This window comes from Astatotilapia calliptera, chromosome 18 (assembly GCF_964374335.1).
Source record: "Astatotilapia calliptera chromosome 18, fAstCal68.1, whole genome shotgun sequence".
Classification (NCBI taxonomy): domain Eukaryota; kingdom Metazoa; phylum Chordata; class Actinopteri; order Cichliformes; family Cichlidae; genus Astatotilapia; species Astatotilapia calliptera.
Window position 1 is genome coordinate 8,735,536 of NC_137439.1, and position 23,203 is coordinate 8,758,738.

Genomic DNA, 23,203 nt, shown 5'->3' on the forward strand with positions numbered 1-23,203 from the left:
GAAAACAACAAAATCCACCTCAAACGCTCGGAAAGACAAACCAACAGGATTAGCGAAGCTGCCGTCTGCAGCTGGCTAATATCAGTGTTTCGAGGATAAAACAGAGGAAAGTTATACCAAGATCACTTCTAAAGCCTTTTGGATCTCCTGTCTTTTGTGGCCTGGTTTCGTAAGTCCGGGCTTACAAATCACCTTCAGGCTGTTTTTAACAATATCATGTTAAAGCAATATACATATTTATAGCAGCAGCCAGGAGCAGTTGTACAAGGTGAGGGAAGGTCAGGGAAGATAATGCAGTCATGTTTAGTGATATGGTCAGCCTCACCTCCAACAATCACAGAGCTACTTCAGTTTCATATATGAGGAAACGTTTTGTTTGTAAAATATTTATTGTTTTTTTTTTTCAGTTGAGTATTACCTTTGCTTAGGTTGTGTTTTTCCTAGTCTGCCTGTCATTAGGTCTCCCACGTTTTTTGTCAGTTTGGTCTGTCGGGTTTGTGCCGTAGTGTCCCAGTGTTTAAGCTTCCTCTTTTATTTTGATAGTCTCTCGCCTCGTCTATTTTGCTTCCCTTCTTACTCATTAATTACTCAGCTCCCCTCTTGCTCAGTTTTCCTTAGTTATTTGTTGTGTCATCCTGTTTGTTTGCCTGAGTGTTTTCACTGTGTATTACATGCATTGAATTTCTTCAGCCACCTGGATTTGCAGAAGCCATCCTGAAAACATCCATAAAATCATTCCATGGCAAGTAATTAAAGCTGTTTGGGTCTTTAACAAAGCTTTAGGTTCTTATTTATGATAAAATTCACAAAAGACATGAAAGGCACAAACTGGAAGATGATTATTCTTTGGAAACCCGTATTAAAGCTGTTCACTGCTGACATTTAGGTTGGATGTATTGAACTTAATCTTCTTGTTTGGTGAGCATAAATGAATAATATCATGTGTCAGGATCCTTGTCATTATTGCTCTGCTATTTACTCTGCAAAGTAAATAAACTCAAATTCCATGCTCAGCAAGCATCTGACATTTAAAAGCAAAGTCTGGAGCAGACCGGAGCTTTGCACCATATTTTCTTTCAGAAATTGGTTGGAGACAGGGAGCCACTTTTCATCATACATTGTTGATATGCCTCTTTGTATTTTGGAATATAGTGTTAAAAGACCATCAAATCTAGATGCACTATTCATAGGAAAATATTGTTGGTACCAAGAAAAGAAAAATGGTTTCATTGTTATGTGGGAGGTTTGGGAGAACTTAAAAGGCAAAAATAAAGTATCATCTTTACAATTATTGTAATAATAATTGTTATCATAAGATTAGGGTTGTGCATAATACCAGGAGTTACAGTTATACCCCTCTTATATCCTTATATGCCACTAAAAAACTCAGAAACCACATTTCCTTGGCATTATAATTAAATAATACATTTTAGAAAGTTGTTAAAAATGTAAACATTAAAAATCTTTCATTTGAAACATTATTAATATATTTGTTATAAAGTATTAAACTCAGTATGTGCTCCTGGTGCTCTCTACCTACACCTACACCGTCACATAAAAAGATGTGAGCAGAATAGAAATAAAAAAATCACAATTGTTTTGTTTGTGTCTGTAGATGAAGCATCAAGTTCCCCAGACAAACTGGAATAATGATTGCTGGCTTGTTGTTTGGGTTAGTAATACATCCCCTTAAAGACGGTGTTCACTCTGCAGGCTTGCAAAGATTTCACATATGACTTTCTAAAGAGATTAGATTTTCCCCAGACTCCTTCCTGGTTCACCTTCATTTTTTTAAAGTGACTGGGCATCACATTCAACCTCCCACTCAAGCTCGAGGCAGCCAGGTGCCCCAAAAGTCATAGGTGCGGTGAAATCTTTTGGTGATTGGATTAGCTGCAGATTTGCTGGGGCATTATCAACCAGTATGCCAGACTATACTGTATAAACACACAGTATGAAAAGTAAATGTTAGGCTGCCACTGCAGAAGTAACAATGCATACACACTTAAACAGTGTCCAAATAGCCATTGCTGTAGTGTCCACATTACATTTCTACATCAACCACTAAAAAACATTGTCCACACCAAAAGATTCAATAAAATGTGGATTTTTCTGTCAGAATCTACTTTTCTTGTTTTCCTATAGGAGGGTTCATTGTGTTAGCAGTGTGCAGAGGCAAGAAACAGTTGTTCATCCTACACTGTGTGAAACAGCAAAATGAACATGAGTGTTCAATCATGACACTGAAGCTGATCACAGGTTATAAAGTGCTTTGAAGCACTACAAATCACAAGTTATCATTAATCAGTTAGTGTTAATAAGGCCTGCCATATGTTGCCTTTCACACCATTTTTTTTAAATATATGACCCACATGACATTTTACCCCCCTGTGCCTGAATTCTGCTTCATTAAATTGTGGGAACTTATTGAGTTCACATTAATGAGCTTGCAACCTGTACTGGGAGGTCAAGTTTCTGATCTATGAACCTGTTAAACTAATCTACTTTAAAGTCCCCTGCTGCGTAAAGTACAGTTTTACAGACAAGTGCTTTTTTTATTTTAATCATTATTTTGATTTACTGCACTTTGTATATAATTCACCATTCATGGAATATATTTCTGAAAGAATCCTTAGTTTGCTTTCAATAACTAAAAGTTTTGCATAGTACTGAATTTCTAGCCAGGAAAAAAAAAGACAGAAATTATTACATCAAAGTGTGTTGGCAGCCAACACTGTGACTCTTGGGCTATTGAATGCCAGTTGGAAACTTTTTGTACTGTTCTGCCAAAGTAAAATCTGTAACATGAATAAATTAATTATCTCTTGGTAAAACTGGAACAAGGCTGCCTGAGGATTCACAAATGCACTGTAATGCATGGAAACTGAATGAGTTGTGAAAATAATAATAATAATAATTTTTTTAAAAAGGAGGGGGGGGCATTTAAATCACACTTTGGACTTTTGTGAATGAAATATTCAAGTTCTTCACTAACATAAACTACACAATTTGTTGAGAACAAAATGATGAATCAGGCTTCACTTAGAACCAAATTACACACAAAATCAACGTTGAGATGACTTTTATGTCATGTGTAGATCATGTCTTTCTCTCTTTTTAAGTCTAGGATGGTTTGGAGTTGTTTTCAGCTCTGTTTCAGGTGGAATCTTGGTCTCCCGTTTGTCAGCTGTCACACTTGTGTCTCATTGGTCTCATCATCTGCTGATATTTAAGGAAAAGCTTCACCACCCAGTCTCTCGGAGACAGTACTCCACAGCAGACTGGTAATTGGGCTCTTTCATAGTTCTTGTACAATTGTGCAGCCAAAGGACAAACTACCTGCAACTCCTACTCACCTGTCCCCACTGAGCTAGTCCATATCTTCTGGAAGTCCTTGGCTAAAGACACACATCACCAGCCTACTTGCCTGTCCACCCACCAACGATTCCAGCAACCCACAGAGATTTGACCAGTGGCTCTCTGCACCACCTTCTCCTCCCTCTACCCAAGTAAGCACCATCACTAGTACTCATAAACATGAGCTGGAACCTTTTATAAGTGCCTCATCTCTAGATTCAGTGAGGACCGACACGCTTCTCTCCCAGAGTAACCCCTCTGAGTTGTCATCTTTGTTCCTCTGGACCCTCCCTGTTTCACAATTCTTCTGTTTTTGCTCAGTGACAAAACAGTCACACCACTATACTTGTGGGCTCTAATTATAGAAAGTAATCACAGATTTAGTTGCATGTTGTGAGCAGTTCAAACATTGGCTTTATACAGTATCTCACATGAGAGAAATAAAATTAAAGAAAAAAAAAAGCCAAAAAATATATAGAAGTGTTTTTTCCATGTCCTATACATTTTATTTAGAAATTTTTTTCTAATGGTCCTCGATTTGGAGTTTGTGGATTTTTAAAAAATGTTTTTTTAATATTCTTTATTTGACTCCATGTTTATTTACATCTTCATGTCCCTTAGCATTTTCTAGTTCTTAGTTTCACTTATGGTTTGCATTGGAGTTTACTCTCCAATAGTTAACTATTGGAGAGTAAACTTAACATGGGGAAAAGGCACTTAACATGCCTTTTCCCCATGTTAAGTTTCCTTTTGTCTGTGAGTTTCCCAGTGAAGTTATTGTTACTTACTTCCTGTTTTGCTGCCAGTTTGTTGTCTGTGTCTTCCTCCTCTGTGATTATGTTGATTATGTGCACCTGTGTCTTGTTTGCTCCTTGCTGTGTCTAATCCCTATTAACCCTCTGTGAATATATATAGTATATTTAATCATATAGCTGTGAGTGTATTGCAGGCTCAAACAAAGAACTATGTTCTTACTGCAAGGAGACAGTGGGAAATAGACTAATTAAAACCTTAAAATTATAGGTTGCCTCGATGGAACTAGACAAAAAGAAAGAACCAACACAAAAGAGTGAAGCATAAATATGCACTAAATTTCCAGCATTATGTAGCATATGCATTATTGGTGAGGCAGCAGTTCTATGACGTGACCTTCGTGTGACGGAAAACTTTCAGCCCCTTTCCGCTAGTACCTTTTATGGCTCGGCTCAGCTCGACTCAGTTTTTACGGTTTACTTAGTAATGACATAGTAAGGCTACATCCAGATGACCAGAATCAACTTTTTGGGACTACTTGGTCTGGGTTCAAGTGATCTGAAGAGATCGAAAAATGTGATGTGAACAGACTGCATGGTACCGATTGGCCAGTCAGTGGCCGAACACACCGAACAGCAGGTATACCACAACGCCAGAACTCAACGTCCTCCTTTGTTGTGTTTGTGTCAAATGCAAATGACAGGGATTTCTGGACTTGCTTTAATGACCCCATGCACATGTACTGAGTTGTTTGGAAAATGACCAAACCTGTTTTACATCTGACTGCGCTTTTGTATCGCCAACAATTCAAAGTGTGTTTAGCTGTATTTGTCACTTCACTGTCATGGCTAAAACCACCTCCCAGTGCCTGACATGCATCTATCTGGTACTTTTAAGGCAGCCTTGTATTGTTTTCCTAGGAGGTTTAACATGTCACTGCTGCCCTGACACTGCTATATGTTTGATAGCCTGCAGTTAGCATCACTTTGTACCTCCTGCATTTAGGAAATCTGTCATGAAATCGACTCTGGCAGGCCATTGCGTAATTACAGGTCTAAGCTTCCAACACAAGTAGAAAAGCCTTAAAGGGTGTCAGTGTACAAAGGAACACTGGTCACAATAACTGTGGCTTGAGTTGTTGTGGATTTAAGTGTTCTATAACAATATGGGACATGGCGTATTTATTCATACAAGTGTTGGGATGTTAAAATGTAAATACAAACAGAATGCAGTGATTTGCATACTATAACACAAAATATCCAATATTTGAATATGAGACAGCTGACTTTACAAAATGTGATCAAAAGATTGCAGGGATGGGATTGGCCTATGAAGATCTTCTAAAGATGATCAACAATTCAGGATCATCATCTTATGCCACTCTCAAACATTTGCATGGTTAATATTTTGAGGTCTGTAGAAGTCTGTTCCCTTACACTTTCCTCCAATATGTCGAAACAGTGACCCATCAAATCAGAAATACATTTTCTGTTTGTGTAAAAATACTCAAATACAGCACAAGCCATTTCCACCAAATATTCTCCTTGGGAAATTTCATCAGAATCATCCATTTAGTCTCACCCTGGGAGATCCATTCATTATTTACTTCTAAGTAGACTTAGAGATAAGGCAAATATCCATTCATAAAATGCAAAAGTTTATAGTAAAGACTTGAATTTTCTCTGAAGCTTGCTCCTCTTTTCTAGTGCACAGTAGCTCGATCTTAGCCTCAGTCTGAAAGAAACTCTGAGTGTCTCTTTTTGTTGTTGTTGTTCCAGCCAACTGGCCGGCCGGTCAGGCAGCAGGCCTCCAACAGGCTGCAGCTGCTGCTGTGAATATAAAGCAAAGTCAGAGTGCATTGATCACCAGCTTGTTCCATCTGGTTCTCAACATAAATACAAGTGTGGGAAGAACAATGAAGCAGGAGTTCAGCAATAACTTACATCATTCAGCAGTAAACTGACTCATGTCAGAGTGACTTTTGAGTCTAAAACTAATAGCTTTTCTCTGTTTGAGATCAATCAGGATACCGTAGCAAAATTAAAACCTTCTGTTTGTTATTAATATTAATTCAGCAAATTACAAGGAATTTCTAATAGCCTTATAAATTCTAAGTAAGGATTTTCTCAAGCATTTACACTTCATGAATAGTCAGCTTTCTCACTATCAATCAAAAGTATTCCCAAATCACACAGATCAAAACCATCATTACATCACTCAGTCAAACTTTGTTGCTCCCCATATTTCCATTTGCCACTCTGCTCAGTTCAGCATGTTTTGAGCTCTAAGAAGTCCCAAGCTAACATGGCCCCTTGGGGTCTGCATGGGGACACAGTGGGTAGAAGCAGATAGCCCTCAGTGAGCCCATGGTGGAAAAGAAAAAAGAAGTACTTTTAGCTGCTCCCTTACTTGCAAGGGGTTACCATAGTAGGTAGCACCACCTATTTGATTTAGCTAATTTTTTTTATTTATTTTTTTTTACAACAGATACCCATCCTTTGTGGGTTTTCTATATAGGAGTCCCAAAGAATAAAACTGATGTGGCCCCTGTGGAGGCACATCTACTTGAGCATATATGGGATAGATTGCCCACCTCATACAGCCCCACAGTTCACCCACACCTATCTGCTGTGGGCCTGCATGGACATGTTTGCTGGGTCAGTTGCTGATTAAGTGTTAAATGAGATAAATGGTGGGAATACTTTATTTAATCTAGGAGTCTTTTACTCGTTTAGTTTGGTTCATTTGGCAAAGTGAGAGTGAAGTCGTTTTACTGCAGGGGCAGCAATTAACAGATACACCTGCAAATTCAATTTAATTTCCCCTTTTAAGAGAATTGCTGTGTAGTTTGACAAACATGAGAACTAAAGAGACAGGTAATGATATTTTACAGCTAGCAAGCTTAGAAATCTCACTAGGAGTTTACCACGTTTACTGGGATCTCATTGGTGTATTCGAACTGTTGGCTAAATCGCAGAGTAAATTTGTAGAGTCAGGACTAATAGACACACTGTCCTAAGTGGATATATGATTTGACAAGTCCTGCTTGGAGACATAAGCATTCGAGTCAGTCTATACTACCATTTCCAATATATCCAGGCAGCTACTGAGAGATTTCCAGATGACAGAAAGGGAGATTGTTGCAACAGCTGAAAGGATGAGATGTTCTACAATAAACTCTGAAACTCTGGAATCACTGCCATTTCATCTATTTCATTTTCTTCATATACTAGCATTGATGCTAACGCTGTCTTTTTTTTTCATCTTAAACAAAGACTGCAGCAAGCCTTAAGTGTCAACATTAATAGTTTTGAGGTTGTGTTGACATCACAGCTCCCACAAACAATGGCCAGCATGTTAACCAAGAAGCTTAATGTAACCATAACATTTGGCACACACATGCATGTAACATAATGTTAGGATACATTCTAATTGTTTGGGATTTTTTATCCTCTTGATTTTTTTTTTAAATTTATCTTATACTAGGTTTTAGGTCTTTAAAGATTTTCAGCTGTACTAGTTTAATTCAGACAGGTTATGCGTGATAAAACGTTATTGCAAAAGCGTGAGGAAATGAACTTTAAGCAGCTAAGCTCGTAAATGAAGCGACATTATAGATTTGAGTTACAAATCAAAGTAAGCGACAGAGAGTGGAACCCTGGAGCACAGATGTTGCGGTGGTGATGCAGAATAAGAAGAATGATGGAAACTAAGGATGAGCCAAATGAGATGGCGGAGGGACAATAGATGGTCTGAAAGTTCCAGTAAAGACTACAATAAATATAAAGAACAGTAAGTAATATTTTAATCAATAAGCATATGTAGACAAGAGTGGTGTTATTTTGACAGGGAGAACTGATGTGACTGAGAGAAAAAAAGAACATCGAGAGCAGGTCATATAACCAACAGAAACTCTAAACTTACCCATTAAATTCACACAATTACTCAGTCATGGTGACAAGATAAATTAAGATGGCGAACTTGATAAAAATCATAGTTGTTAAACAAATGTTTTCCTTCAATTAAATGTTGTTTTTTAATCATTTATTAACAGAAAAAAAGGCACCACATTGACGTGGTGCATGTGAACATGTAAACTTTTGTGTTATTCACCTTAGTCACACTTTACATTTTTCATCCAGTTTTAAAACAACTGTCTTAAATGATTCTTGTTGATATGTCCTGTTAAATTCATTCATATTACAAGCATATGAGTATATATGATATAACTAGCTTATCACTTTAGCAAAGGAAAGATAATGTAATGTTATGCCCACATTTGTCACTAAAATATTTTATATTATCCAGCTGTTTCCTGACAAACAAGGCTTCAACATGAAAATGTAATTTCCTCCTTCAAGTTAAAAAAGAAGCCCCCAACGAGAGTGATTTGAGTCCTCAAAGCATTCATTTCTGCAATTTGGCTTTTATGCTGTGCTAACAGAAAAATAACAAACTAAAACTAAATGAGCCAGAAACCATCTTGCGAGGGGATGACACCAGCTGTGAAGCCGATGAGCCTTCATTTTGATGTCAGCTACACACCTGTCAAGTTTTGCAACTGCAGGTTGCAAGGATGTGACAAAATCTGTCTACACACACATAAACACCTGCCAAAATACTCAAAACTGCCTTTGTGCTTGTTCCAATCACATTATGTGTCTCCAGGACCATATTTTGCCATGATGGCAGAAAAAATAAATGTGCATGCACTCAGATGGTGATAACATTTATATTGATGCTACTGCGATTACTTCTTCATATGGAGAGTTGCAGTAAAAGTTTGAAAGAAAGTAGAATAGGGGGATGAAGCATGGGGCTAATAGTCTCTTGGCCCTCTGACTTCAGTCCCATTTACTGTGTGAAGTACTCATGAGTCACATCCATCTTCAGACATATAAATTTCTTCCAAAGCACACAAAACCACCTTTGTGGTAGTTGCTGTTCCAGTAAGTGGAAAACACACGCACGCATGTACGCGCACAAGACAGAGACAGACAGAGAGAGAGATAAAGAGATTCAGATGATTCTGACGAAAACACAACCAGCTGGTAATAAAGAGAAATAAAGAATCTTCACCTGGACTTGTTTGAGTCTATTTAAAGCGTTACACAAAAAGTGCATGCTGACTTTAGTAAATGATAGTTGAGTGAAAGGAATCCACAGGAACTGGAGGATGTTGGCCTCTGACCTGTGGCTGTCAGACTAGAACCATAAGCTCCAAAGACAGACTACTATATGTGAAAATGGGAAAGAGACATAGAATACAACGTAACTAACTACTAGTGTAACACTGGACATAACATAGCAGTTGAAGTCTGAAGTAAAAATCCCGCTATTATAGGATCCACCAGTGGTTTTCAAGTATTGTGTTCCCAAGACAAACCATAGAGCAAAGCACACCTGCATTCATATCTGTGCAAAACAGCATCTATGGAAAGGCTGTCAGCTCTTTTGAGTGTGTTGTCAGACGAAGGCACTTTTAATCATCTAGACCTAGAGTGGCAACTACAACTTTTTTGCTTTGCTACAAGTTCCACAAGTATACACACTTCCTTCATAAGATACCCAACAATAAGAAACTTACAATCTTCATTGTCATTCTGTGACCCATTTGGCCTCATTCAGCTTTGACTGATTCTGCTAACAGTCTGAATGTGGCTGCTACAAGTCAGCCAAAGGTCTAACATACATCGTCAGTTGTGTTATGATATTTAGTCATGGCCAATCTTTTGGCCAGCCCTGCAACTGAGTCATAAATTGTAAATATTCCCAGATTAGGCACAGATGGTGTCTAGGAAGATTGGCAGCTCTTCACAATAGTTTCTACTGATTTTTTTCTGTTCTTTAGGTTTTGGGTCATACTTGTATTTAGCTGTGGGTTACGGTTTACTAAAAACAGAGGTTCCACCACATGGATATATAGATATCCTCTTTCATAACGGTCAGGGTCTATGACATGTCATGCTGCAGTAACTCTCATCATGTGGCAATAAGACAAATATCTCTTTTATAAAAGGTTTTTAAACCAATTTTCTGCAATTTGCTTCTGTTTTCTAACTGAGCGTCAACAACATACAAGTGTAGGATTATTTTTATTATTTTTTCTGCAGTTGTATATATTCCAGTAATGATGTATGTGTGGCATAAAATCCCAAGGCACAAGTGAACTTTATCACATAAAATAAAAATAAAATAAAAAGTAGGTTTGGTGTTCGTGAGGCAGCCGGCTCAATGCTTGACTTCACCAGGCTCTTACATCTTGTGGAGCCCTTATCTGTTAGTATATTCAAAACCTTAACTGGCACTTTGTAAATCAGGCTTTGCTCCCTATCGACCTTAGTGCACCAACAAGACTGACATTCTTGATCCATCTATCAAGCTTCTACTTTGTGAATAGGCTTGCAAGAAAATTAAACTCCTTAACTTACTAATCCAACCCCTTTTTTTTCTGCAGAGAGTCACAGCCTCACAGTTTTGGAGTTACAAATAAACTTCTCCTCGAATGACAAATTTCTGAGAAGCCATTAACAAAGTCATTACCCAAGGCTTAATGGTGACAAAAATCCTAAAGTCTTTTGGTCCTGATGTCATTTTGCACGCATTTCCATGAAACCACAGCTCAGGCGGCTACGATGTAAAGGACGTTTCTCTTTGAAATGAAACAAATTGCTTTCCCCACATTCCCCATTGTGGCTCAGTCACACACAGGACCGCCAAATGATTTTTATCAAACCTTTGAGATACAGCAACAACTAATCTTTCCCTAACAAAACAGAAACGGCTCATTCTGGGGGTTTTTTCTAAGCTAAAGATTGTGAAATGATTTTTCAACACTTAAAGACGAGAAGAAGTAAACAAAAACTGACATCGCCTTGTTCCGCTACAGACATCAGCTTCAGACAAAAGTGACAGAACCATTAAATGGCTTGTGGCATAGCTCACATTCAAATCATTTAAAAATCTCTTATTCGCCTGATGTGAGCATTAAAAAGCCAGATGGTTTCTCCGTATGAGACGTGTCCACAGGCCAACCAGGGGTCAGACACTCATGTTGAGTGTTGTCCACATGCAAGGTGTGGTCATCTCTCTCTGTCTCTTTCTCCCTCCCTCAGAAACTGACTTCAGTGTTATTTGATTCCCCTGATGTCTTGCTGTTTTCTCTCAACAGGTTTTTTATCGTCTGACTCCCCTGCTGTCTACGCTCTCAGTAGGTTTTCATTATCAGATTCCCCTGCCGACAATCTCTGCACGCCTTCCCCTCTCGTCTTTGTTTTCAGGGCTCTTTCTTTTAATGTACAAATCCCGGTGAATGCAACCAAGAGCTCCTCTCCCGTGTAGGTTCTCAGTTACCCCTCTTGTCCACTGAAAGGGGTGTGCATCTGAGCTAACACAGAGCTGTTTTATTCAAGGTTTTCACGGCCAACTCCGTGAGCTGCATGAAAATTGGGGTGCATTTTTTTACACAGGACTATCACTCCATTTGCATTATTCCTAATGCTGCTACACGCTGCTCTTATTTTGCTGGAATACATGTGCAATTCTGTGAGATGTTGGTCCAGATACATACAATTTTAACATAATTACTTTCAAAATGACATGAAGAAAATAATGGGCTCAGAGGAGTAAAGAAGAATAGTGTTTACCCCCCAGCCAGTTGTTATATTTCATAACAGAAGCCTTTAGAGTTATATACAATGTATTCTGGAGTTTGAGCTGCAACTATTTTTAAGCTTGCAGTACGATTGTGGCTACGTTGCTACCAACAATTCAACAGTCATCTCCTGCAGGCTGGATAAAGCTAGTAATTTGCAGACTACTTGCTGACTTCAGCCTTTGCAGAGAGTATCTAATCCACATTTTCTATGCTTATTGTCAATAATGTCCTCACAAACATAGCCTAAGTTTTCAATAGTGAGCCAAAGGCTGTGATCCATAAGCGCAGGCTTTAGATTGTTCTAAACATTTAGTTTCAATCATTTTTTTTTTATTATCTTGGCTGTGTATGATGTCACTGGGAGCAGCTATTGATAATTTTGTCATCTCAGGCACTTGGCTCTGGCTGTCAGCACAGCAGCACCACCCACCTGCTGTTAAAACTTTCTGTTTACAACGTGCAGCCAGGCAAAAGAACATTTTCTTAAAGGGAACTTAATGGAAGAGGAGTTCAATGATCTTGTTTCAGATTGCAGGTGAACTCTAGGGCTGGGGATGCTAATCATCCAAAGTTCTTATTGTCCAAAAACATTAGAAAAAGGAATCTGCAATGATCCATAAATTATCCTAATATGTCTGCATATTCAGCCCTCGTGGTTTGGAATCAAGTGGTGTGAAAGGTTTCTGTGGTTCTTTTGTGATGATCTTTAAATATACAGAACCCAACTGAATTTAAATTGAGCAAAACCACTTCACTCTTTCAGTGTTACTCAGCAGGCAGTGGTGAATAATTATGACCCACAATAAGGTCAAAAGTCTTCATTGGCATTCATTTAATTTATGTTCTTAATCTGTAAGGAATCTGATTCTTGCAGAAGAGAATAATATCTGCATAAAGTTGCCGCTATCAGGCTGTGACAAATGATACAGATTGACACTTGATTTCATCTGCCAGCAAAATCCAACCCTTCCCTTCAGGAATGACATATAACTGCTCGATTTATTTAGCACAGTTGGTTTTATATTGAACCCATCTTCCTTTGTTTCTGCTGTTTCTGATCAGAGAACTGGAATCTCTCACGACCTGAATATGACCATACAAATCTTCTCATTTCGATTCTAGGTTGGTTATTTCCCGAGAAGTCGGTATGATCAGCCTCCCACTCACTGTCATGCTCACTGCCTGCTATTGTCTTTCACACTGCTGTACATGCTGTACATGTTACACTCACCCTGGGGTTATACAGTCATGTACTTCCTCTGTTATCTCTTCCGAAACACAGTCCTCAGTGTCACTGCTGCTCCCATTGTATCTAGTTTGCACTAAATGCATCATCGGTTATTGCTTGTGGATATTATTCACTTTCATATGACACCAAACTGCTACACAACTCTGTATGAACACATGTTCTTTATATAATTTATTTTAGCTGTTTTGGGCTAACTGGTTCATATACAGTAACATTCAAAAGGGTTTAGCCATCTCTCATTTCTTTATATTTTGAATTTAAGGGGACAGATTTTCTTGTAATCTTTAAAATTGGTGCTGGGCAATAGTTCTCCAGATTTTCTAAATGTCTTCAGAAACCACAGGAGTGTGGGGTTTTTTTTTTTGTGTGTGTGTGTGTGGATTCAAATTGGACTCAGGATACAGAAGTTCATTGTGTTGATAAAGGATACTTAAACATGCAGACTGGAGAAGCTGACCACCAAAGATCTGATTGGTTAACAATCTGCTCTACCTCCTGAGCCATAGTCAAGAAAAGTCACTCTTACAGTGGGTAGCTAAACATAAATGACAATGACTATTTTAGCATGGTGATATTAGCATATAGCTAAAAAACAAAACAAAACCTGAGAACAATTATCTTTGACTGAAACATCCAGAAATATTTAAGTTCTGATAAACTGGACGGGACTGCACAACACACTTCAGCCACCTCTCTCCCTCTCTTATTTTCTCTCTGCCCCCTCCTCCTCCTCCTCGCTTGCCTCGCGCTTGAGGAGATCTCTCTTGTAGCTGGAGAGGAGAGGTCGACCGTCTCTCCTCTAGCAGCCGCCGGGCTTCTCTGCAGCCTCCTGCCGCTTCATCATGGATCTGGGGACTAAAAGAGTCGCTTGGATTATCGCTCACGTCGCCCTGCTTCTCTCCATCTCTTACGGGACAACCGGAGAAGGTGAGCCGGCTGTGCGCGTCTTACTTTTCCCGGAGGATATGCGGGGAGTGCGGGCAGCGCAGACCGCACAGAGCAGTGTTTAATTTCTTTTTGGAAAATCAGAGTTTCTTGTCTCTGTACTGTGTGCAAATGTGTTGAGTCTGTTGTTTGGTGAACTTGTTGTGATGATGAGGAAAATGTGGTGCTGCTCTGAGAATTGGCGCGCCTCTGTTGCGCATCACTGTACCGAAGTGGTTCGCTGTAGTAAGAGTGATCAGATCTCCTCTTGTTTACTAAAACTCTATCAGCATCAAAATTACACACATAAAGTGAAGTCGACCTTATTTACAATGCAGATTTTCACCTTTCCGACTGTTAAATATTTAATCCTCACATTTTATTCATGGTAAAATATTTCCTCTTAGGGAGCTTGGCCACGAAAACGAGGACGGTGTTGCTCTGGAGAGGTATCAACATATGTATTTTAATCTAAGCTGAAGACGGCAGTTAATTTGCTTTGCATGCTCTAAAAGCACATTGTTACTTCATAGTTAATTTGGTGTTCAGTACACCGTGACGATCATCCTGGAACTGAGCCACGTCTGTTCGTACACACACGCACATCTGACAGGAGTCAGGTGTGGGAGAGAGAAAAATGTGGAACGCAGATCGGAGAGACAATTTGATTCCGCAACTTCTTTATCTAACTGAGCAGTTATTTTATAGCTCAGGTCATCTGTAAACGTGGAGGCAGGTCTGAGATCGTCCACATTTCGCTGGAGTTAACGAAAAAAGAGGAAAATGGAGACGAATTGATGTGAATCTTTATGTGTAATAAGCCATTGCAATTTTTAACTGAAACAGATGTAAAAGTTCTCTCCGTGGTTTTATTCTCCTTTTCCACACTTCCCTGATATGAGACCAGATGCTCTATTTGTTCATTCTTTTCATGTCTTCTTCTTCATTCTCTTCCTTGACTTTTCTTAGCTGAAGAACCAACACCATCGTCTTTGTCCATTTTCAGTATTTCATTCTTGCAGTCTGCATCCTTGTAGCCCTCTCTGTGACACTTTGTGACACATCTTTATGATAATGTGGCACATTACCATAAAAGTGACAAAGGAAGCAATCTGCACCATTATTTGTGGTTCTGCTGCAGTTTGATGGAAAGATGGTCAGGTGAAAGACAGTAAAGAGAGTGAGTTGCAGACAGATTCTTTCTTTCTTCTGTAGCTGGATGGATGAGGGGGGCGCAGGTGATGTCAAGTTATCAGATCCACTATACACTACAGCTTCACCAAAATAGCTTAATTTCCTCAGCTGTTCCGCCGTATCATATCCTTTCTGCTCCTTTTCCTCCCGCTGCGCCTCTCTTCTCTTGCTTAAATGCACTCATGTCTCTGCTCATTTCTGTTCTCTCTCTCTCTTTGTCCTCCTGTTTGCTGTCAGCTTCGTCTCTATACAGCAGATTTCCTTTTTTCGTCTTCTCGCTCCGCTTCTCTCTATAATGCCATCTTGTTGTGCTCCCCATTACCTGGGTCTTTGCTCTGCAGCTGCATCTGAATAGAACGGCTGCTTGTATCGTGTCACTTCCTTCCTCTTTTGATTTCCCCACCTGCTTATTTTGTCAGTGTCATGGCCACATCACTTTATTTTGCTCACTATTTGTACTCTTTCTCCTGACACACTCCTTTTTTGGGTCATTTCTGAAAACTCATTCCGTGTGCTTTTGTTCCTCCCACTACCATTTCTCTCATGTTGTAAAAAAAAAAAGAGCCTTTTTACAGCATTTCACTTATCAGTAGATAGAAATATATCAATTTTCTGTTGGTCCAGCTTTAAATTGTTTTGGCCCCTCTTTCTCTGCCTGTCTCTCTCTGTTTGTGTCGCACAGCCTGACCCAGCAGCACACTCATCATGCATGGACCATAAACCACAGCAGCGTAATAAGTTAAGACTGCAGGGGCGGAGGGGGGAGAGAGAACACCAGCTGCAGGTTTTAGACTTAGCCTTATATCTACATCTCCACCACCCCTGGAGATGGTTCACTGTTCATTATGGCTGAGGTACTAAATGACAACAAAGTAGAAATACATATTTTAACAGCCACAGATGGTGCTCCAATGACTTGTTAGCCGGAGGAGTGGAGCGCTGGGTTTTGTGTGATGAGATTCAAGAAAGTGAGTGTGTGAGTGAAACAGCAGGGCCGCAAAGTCACTGCGCATTTAATCACCTTTTGATATCAACAGCGTGACAGAGTTCTGTGTATTTTGAAAAACCTTGTTTGTGAAAGTAGAGCAGTGAAGGGCAGGTCGGTGCAGTCTCAGCAGAGACCAAACGTATTACTAAAAGGTTTCATTCAAACCACAAAATCTGTCTCGCATAACAACATCAGGCGCTGAAACTTCTTCATTACTTTTGATTTCTTATGATTCCAAACCAATAAATTGATTCTTGGTACCAAAATTGTTTTTAAAAATATTTTTTATATTTTCCCTATATTGGCTTCTCTTCATTCACTTGCTGTCAAATCTAGAATTGAATTGAGAATTCTGCTCCTTACATTTAAGGTCTCGAATAATCAGGCCCCATCTTATCTTAAAGAACTCATACTACCATATCATCCCAACAGAGCACTTCACTCTCAGACTGCAGGGTTATTTGTGCTTCCCAGGATATTTAAAAGTAGCATGGAAGTCAGCTTTCAGGCCTCTTTTGTGAAACCAGCTCCCAGCTTGGATTCGGAAGATAGGCACCCTCTCTACTTTTAAGATTAGGCTTCAAACTTTCCTTTGCGACAAAGCTTATAGTTATGGCTGGATCAGGTGACCCTGAATCTACCCTAAGTTATGCTGCAATAGACCTAGGCTGCTTGGGGCTTCCGATGGTGCACTGAGCATTTCTCCTTTTCTGACCTCTTTTCACTCACCATGTGTTTATACATCGCTCTGCACTTAATTATGAGTAATTATTCATCTCTGGCTCTCTACCGCAGCATGTCTTTTGTCCTGTCTCCCTCCCCTCACCCCCAGCCGGTCACGGCAGATGGCCGCCGCTCCCTGAGCCCTGTTCTGTCAGAAGTTTCTTCCTGTTAAAAGGGAGTTTTTCCTTCTCACTATCGCCATAGTGCTTGCTCAAATGGGGTCGTCTGATTGTTGGGGGTTCTCTGTATTGTTGTAGGGTCTTGAGCTTACAATATTAAGTGCCTTGAGGTGACTGTTGTTATTTGATGCTATATAAATAAAATTAGATTAAATTGAATTGAATCAAATCTCGAAGGTAAACAACTGAAACACGATTACTTTTAATCATATCTGGATGAGTCTGTGAGGTACTTAGATAAATTTGAGCTGTAGTCCCTGATTAACTGACACAATAACTGCAAACAATTTCCACAGCTGTTTCTACAGCTGTCTTTTATTCTGTCATTTGACAGTTTTTCTTCTTTTACCTTCTTCCTTTAGAACTTGCCACAGCAGATCATCTGCCTCCACCTCACCCGGTCCCTTACATTTTTCTCTGTCACATCAGCCTTCTGCATATTGTTGTGGAAGTTTTCCATTTAAATAAAGCCTGCAGACGAGCAGTGAGCGGTAGCTAACATTCTTTAATCCAAACACACAAAGAACAGAAAACCAAGCTTGTGGAGAGCCTGCATGACTGCGGGGCAGACGTTCAGCAGAGTCTCTCTGAGCCTAGCATGGCTCTCAGTTAAATACCTTCTTCAGGAACAAAAGGCTGTTTCACACTCCCTTGCTACCTACCAGAGTCCTCAAAGAGACAAAAGACTCTTCCTGTGGAGCTGTCTGCTTCCCCCAACTTCCTTACTACACCCCCACCATTTGTCTTAATGTATGAGTATGAGACTTGTTTAAATCCAGTGGCACCAAAGCGTTATACAATAAAATAATGTGATTAATACAGAAGTAAAAGAAATTCCTATACAATCCCACCCTTTGATTCTTAAATCAAGAATCACATTAATACCAGAATTTCTTTCCTGACATTCTGTATATCATATCAACATTATTGTACACTTAAAGGAGCTTCACACTGTGTATCCTTACTTCACTGTTCTCCCACCACCCTTTGTTCATCTTTAATCTTCCCCACAATCTAAGCTCTCACATGCAAATGGAAACAACAATGATCCAGAGGAAAGGTCTTCTCCAGAGTGTCAAAGTACTTTGCATGGCAAAGTGAAACCGCATTAGGTGGTCATTCTCATTCTCAGTCACGGTCATGGCTCCTGGTGTCTGTGCCATTTACAGAGTCATAATTCCAACACTGATCTCCCTCTGCGCTCTCACTTTTGGAGCTTGGCACGCTCTCTCCATCCCTTGATTTCTGTTCCAACGCCACGGACGATTTAAGGCAGAGCACGTCGTACACCTTAGTTGTCTTCCTCAACGTCAACATCGAAACTCTTTCATTTTATTTTAAGATTTTGCTGTTCAAAATCTCCTCGTGACAATCCTTTGGAAGCCCAGTGGTGCAGCCCAGTTGTGCAGCCCATTGTCGTTTGTCAGCTGTCCTGGAGATGGTCCCTGCTTCTCACTGGTCCTCTTGAAGCCTTCTCTCCTGGTCATGGTCTACATTTGCACCTCAGTCAATCCTTCCATATCCCTCATGTCACGGTCTCTGCAATTTAAAAATGAAAACTTCCCCAGAAAACCCTCTTTTGCCCTATGTCAGGTTATCACAATTAGACATGCACAATAAAGTTGTGCACTGTCTCTTAAAAATTCCCAGGGCTTCTCCCCTGGAGTAGTTTCACTTCAAGCCCTGTCGTAAGAAAAAACATTAGCCAGCGGTGTGTCCTGCTGTAAATCATGTGATTAGATCCCACGATTAACCCTCTGCGGTGGAAAAAGTGATGTAGATGTTAGCGCAACACATCTGTATGCACACTTTCTCACAGTGACCTCTGCACTGTAAACAATACAAGGTCATGAATAACACACTGCTGGTAAATTCACAAAGACACAGAAAGTGGCAATTAAAAGGTTAAGTCAGCACGGCCCAAAAGCCCATGCAACCTGTTGCTGTCATCTTTCTGCTCCTGTAAAAAGAAACATACATACATCCACCCTTTGGTCACTCGGGGTGGAGGTGCAATCTTGCATACTGATGTCAAGTCAGTCAAGCATTTGTCAGTCCAGTCAGTCCCCGTTTTTTATTTGCTGACAGTAGAACCTCTCGTGACGCAATAAGTTTCTACTGCCAGCAATGACGTCATTTCAAAAAAGAAAAAAAAGAATTTAGACTGGATTACCTCGCTGAATCCTTTTTGACAGGGACTTGTTTTTTTGATTGTCCCAAATAAGTGGCTTTCTCCCGAGCCCATTTTAATTTTGGAGAAGCTCACTTGCGATTGTTCAACATGTTGTGTAGCGCTTTCGATCCCGATATTGCAGGCCTGCTTGAAAAAGAGAAAATTGCCAAACAAAAAATCTCAGTGCACTGTTAAAAATCAAAAAATATGAAGGCCTCTTTTTAGAAGTTGTCTAAGCATACTCTCTTAGAATGATAGATCAAAACTGGCAGGTTCAAAGTGGTACCAAAAAAAAAAATGCATCAGTAAATCCCCAAAACATTCATCCACCAGTCACACCTCACACAACAGCAATATTCTATTAGATAATGAGTTTTGTTTTCCCCCATGTACCCAGATGTGTGTCACGATAAGACCTCCCTCACACATCAGAAACAAGAAACTCAAGAATCTATTAGTCTCCACTCATCTGACCCTCCTGCATCATTCTGTTTGACCCCTGCTATGATTCAATCATCCTTCCCCAAAAATAATACTAGTTCACTAGTCTATGTATCACTTCTTAACCTACTGAGTGAACCGGACAAGATGATGGTCACAGAAACGCATGCTTAAAATACTGTTTGATCTTCATGAGCTTCATTGCATGTGTGTTTGTGTTAGTACGATTAATGCATTTTTCTGTTTGTGTAATTTTTGTGTACCTCTCCTCTTTGCGGTGCTCCAGACACTTTTCAATTCTCCACGCAAGGCAGTCGTTTTTTCTTCCCAGTTTCCTAAACCCAAATTTTTACCATCTGTTATCTCCAGTGCCAGTGGCTTTTGAGAAACTCACAATACTAAAAAAATGTCATCATGTTTTTGGAATCGTTCTCTTCAGTTTAGTTTCCATCAATGGCCAGGTGACAATTAATGCTATTTTTGGCACTTGTTTATGTCAAAGCAGTAGACAGCAGGTTTATCAGAGTGGTGAAATTGAAACAAAACAGCAAAATTGTTGTTTATTAGTCACTGTTTGAGTTTTCGTCTTTCCTTGCAAATATTTTATTTATAACAAATATCGAGCCAAGCAATAATGTGAGTTTGTTATCAAGAGAGTTTCTCATTCTGTGAGTGAACTTGAACTGCAGTTGGCACAATTGCCCTTGCTCTATTTTGCAGCCTTGTTTGGGTCAACATACTGTAGTGGCCCATGAATGAACTCCACCTCCTGCAGGTTGGAGTTAGAGTGGCCCTTGAATTTGCTGCAAACTACTGTCAGCTATTTTGACCAAAGTGGCTGAAAAACGCTGTAAAAAAAGAGATTCCCAATCCCACAATTATACATGTCCTTGAATAACATTATCGATAACAGAGTAGGTACTCTGGCACGGACCACTCTGTTTATCTCTTTGATCTAATTGTACCCTTAGAAAGTTTTCATGTTTCACTTTGTTCAGTTTTATTTTGTGTGTCCTTAAGCACAATGTAGGAAGTATGGCACAGCCCTGAATATATTTCTAGATTAATTAGAGGCTTGTTTAATTAATTTTGATGTTTTATTGGGACATAATAACTTGCCAGTGTTTGAAAAAACCCTCAGATTTCCTGGAATATTGCTTTTTGTGGATAACAGTTTTTTATCAGAGCAAAGCTTTGGTACATGTGAGATATATCCGGTTTGGTTATTTAATTACATGGTGCGTCTGTTACTGTTAGCAGCTGTGAACGACACAACTAAACAGTGTTGTACCCATATCCAAAGATTTATTAGCAGCTTGCCAAAGGACAAACCAACTGAGGAATGTATACAACTGTATTAAACTCTGTTATTGATTCGCTGGCCTTGATTTCCCCATGGCTGTTGTGTACTAATAATGAAACACAAAAGCCTGTATTATTCAAAGCTGGGTGTGGTTTCAGCAGATGCAGTACAAGCCATCTCTAATTAGTGAATAAATTCCACTGGACACTGTTCAGTGTCTAATGTCCAGTCAACCAAAAGCAGTTATTATAAGGATCAGGTTCAAAATTCATTTCCCCTCTTCTGTCTGTGTTTACTCCCCCCTGATGTTTATGTCCATGTTGCTCTGCAAACCCAGGCAAACTACTTAAGTAGTTTATTTTCTGATGGGATTCATTACTCATAAAAATCGAAAAAAAAGTTGGTTTTCAAACATCTGGTAAACATATTTCAATTCAAGCACGGATATTTAACCTTAACAAGGAGCTTGGTGGTTCTGTGTGGTGTTCTCCCTGGGTACTCTGGTTTCCATCTACCCCAAAGACATGGCTGGTGTTGGATTAATTGGTCTATCTAAATTAGCTGTAGTGTGAATGTGTCTCTGACACGGTTTGACTGCATAGCACTGTAACAGAACTATAATGTAGAAGCATGAAATTTGTGATATTTAACTTACCTGGAAAGTGATGTGTAAGACTAAGGGGGCTGAAGGGCGTTTTCCCTTTAGACATCTATACAACTTGACTTTTTGTCTTATACCTAATGAAGTGCCTTGTTACCTAAATCTAACAAACAGCCACATGGAAGAACTATAACCCAGTTCAATAAACATGACTCATTATATGAAAGTTTTGATCAGTTTGCAAACTGCTTTGAGTCTACTACAACAGTTACAAAAGCATAATTTTAGAGTCTGAGACATTTCTACACAAACACACTCATAACAACCTTTTTATCATCTAGTGCTGTGCGCTGAACAGGTTGCAGACCCAAATGGAAAGTTTGAGAAGCCAGGTGTGAACTCACATAATAGCTTTAATGCTGCAGCTTCAAAAACACATAATATAAATTAAAGGGACCACTAGGTGAGGCGAGGAAGTAAATGACATGAGTCATAGGAAGCACTGGTCAGCACAGGAAAGCTGGAAGACACAACTGAACAGGAAACACGAGCTAACATAGAGCAGAACAGGAAGACTAGATAGGGGAACATGGAAAGACAATAGGACAAAGATAAGATGGGGACGCAAAGGAACACATAAGGAAGTAAATCAGGATTAATGAGACAGGGGAGGCAAAACTCAATACCAAGCACAAGACCATCAAAATTAATCAGGAAATTACTAAACACAGAATCAAAGACAGGCGAAAATTAGACAAGGCATGAGAACACAAGGGAAGAATGACAGGTCAAAGAAGGAATACGAAACAATCTTAACTGATAAAAAAAAAAAAACACAAATGAGAAAACTAAGCAACATAGAGAAAACAAGAACAAGACACTGAGGAATAACACCTAACTCGGCACAAGGGATTGCAAGCCAAAAACACAAATGGAGCTAGACCAGACATGGGAACAAAAGGAATTCAAGGAACACAAAATAAACTAAAGCCCAGAAGTAAACTAGGTGTGAAACAAACCTTTAGACTATCAATAAACAGAGAAACTAAGAAATGCAAAGTTTAAACAAAACTCAAAACACCCAGGGATTGTAACACTTTTGCATGTTTCCATTCTGAAAAAGAGATCAATTCATCCGTTGCACTTCCTGGAAATTCTTCTTCATCCAAACTACGACTGAAATAAAGCAACCAAGATATTCAGATTTTAATTCTTGCTTTGGCTCATTTCAGAAATTATACAACTATAGAAGACATAAAGTTTACCTTCCACAACCAAACTAAACATCTTGAGTAAAGTCGCTGGTGTGCCCTTTAAAGACAGTTTCAATCTGCTATTTCCTGTGATGACCATGGTGTAGTCCATCTGGTTGATGAGTGTTTCAGTGAGTAGGTGCATATAATAATTTATGCATGTTTCTCTTCTCGGGGTAGGTTTAAATTAATTATATTGGCCCGAGGTGTTTTAAGCAAACATGAGGTTAAGGTTTATGTAAGCACATTAATATGAAGATGTAGCTGCCTGAAGTGAAGGAGACACTTCTGACCTCCTGCTAAATGCACTAATGTTTCTCCTAGGAAAAGAGGACACTCCCTGCCTTTGCTTCCTCGAGCCGAGGCTTAAGATTACGGTGTATTCACGGTCTAAATGCTTGCTAAATG

General features: G+C 39.4%; 1 protein-coding gene across 3 annotated transcripts in view; it reads left to right on the forward strand.

The window, feature by feature from the left end:
• Nucleotides 1-13,749: 13,749 nt before the first annotated feature.
• The window catches only part of LOC113009907 (contactin-associated protein-like 4), a 121,041-nt gene continuing 111,587 nt past the window's right edge, over nucleotides 13,750-23,203 (forward strand). For all 3 annotated transcript variants that reach the window (XM_026148549.2, XM_026148551.2, XM_080293272.1), the window contains exon 1: nucleotides 13,750-13,943. In XM_026148549.2, the coding sequence (XP_026004334.2) occupies nucleotides 13,859-13,943 (85 nt within the window). In that variant the 5' untranslated portion in view covers nucleotides 13,750-13,858. The remainder of the gene's footprint in view (nucleotides 13,944-23,203) is intronic.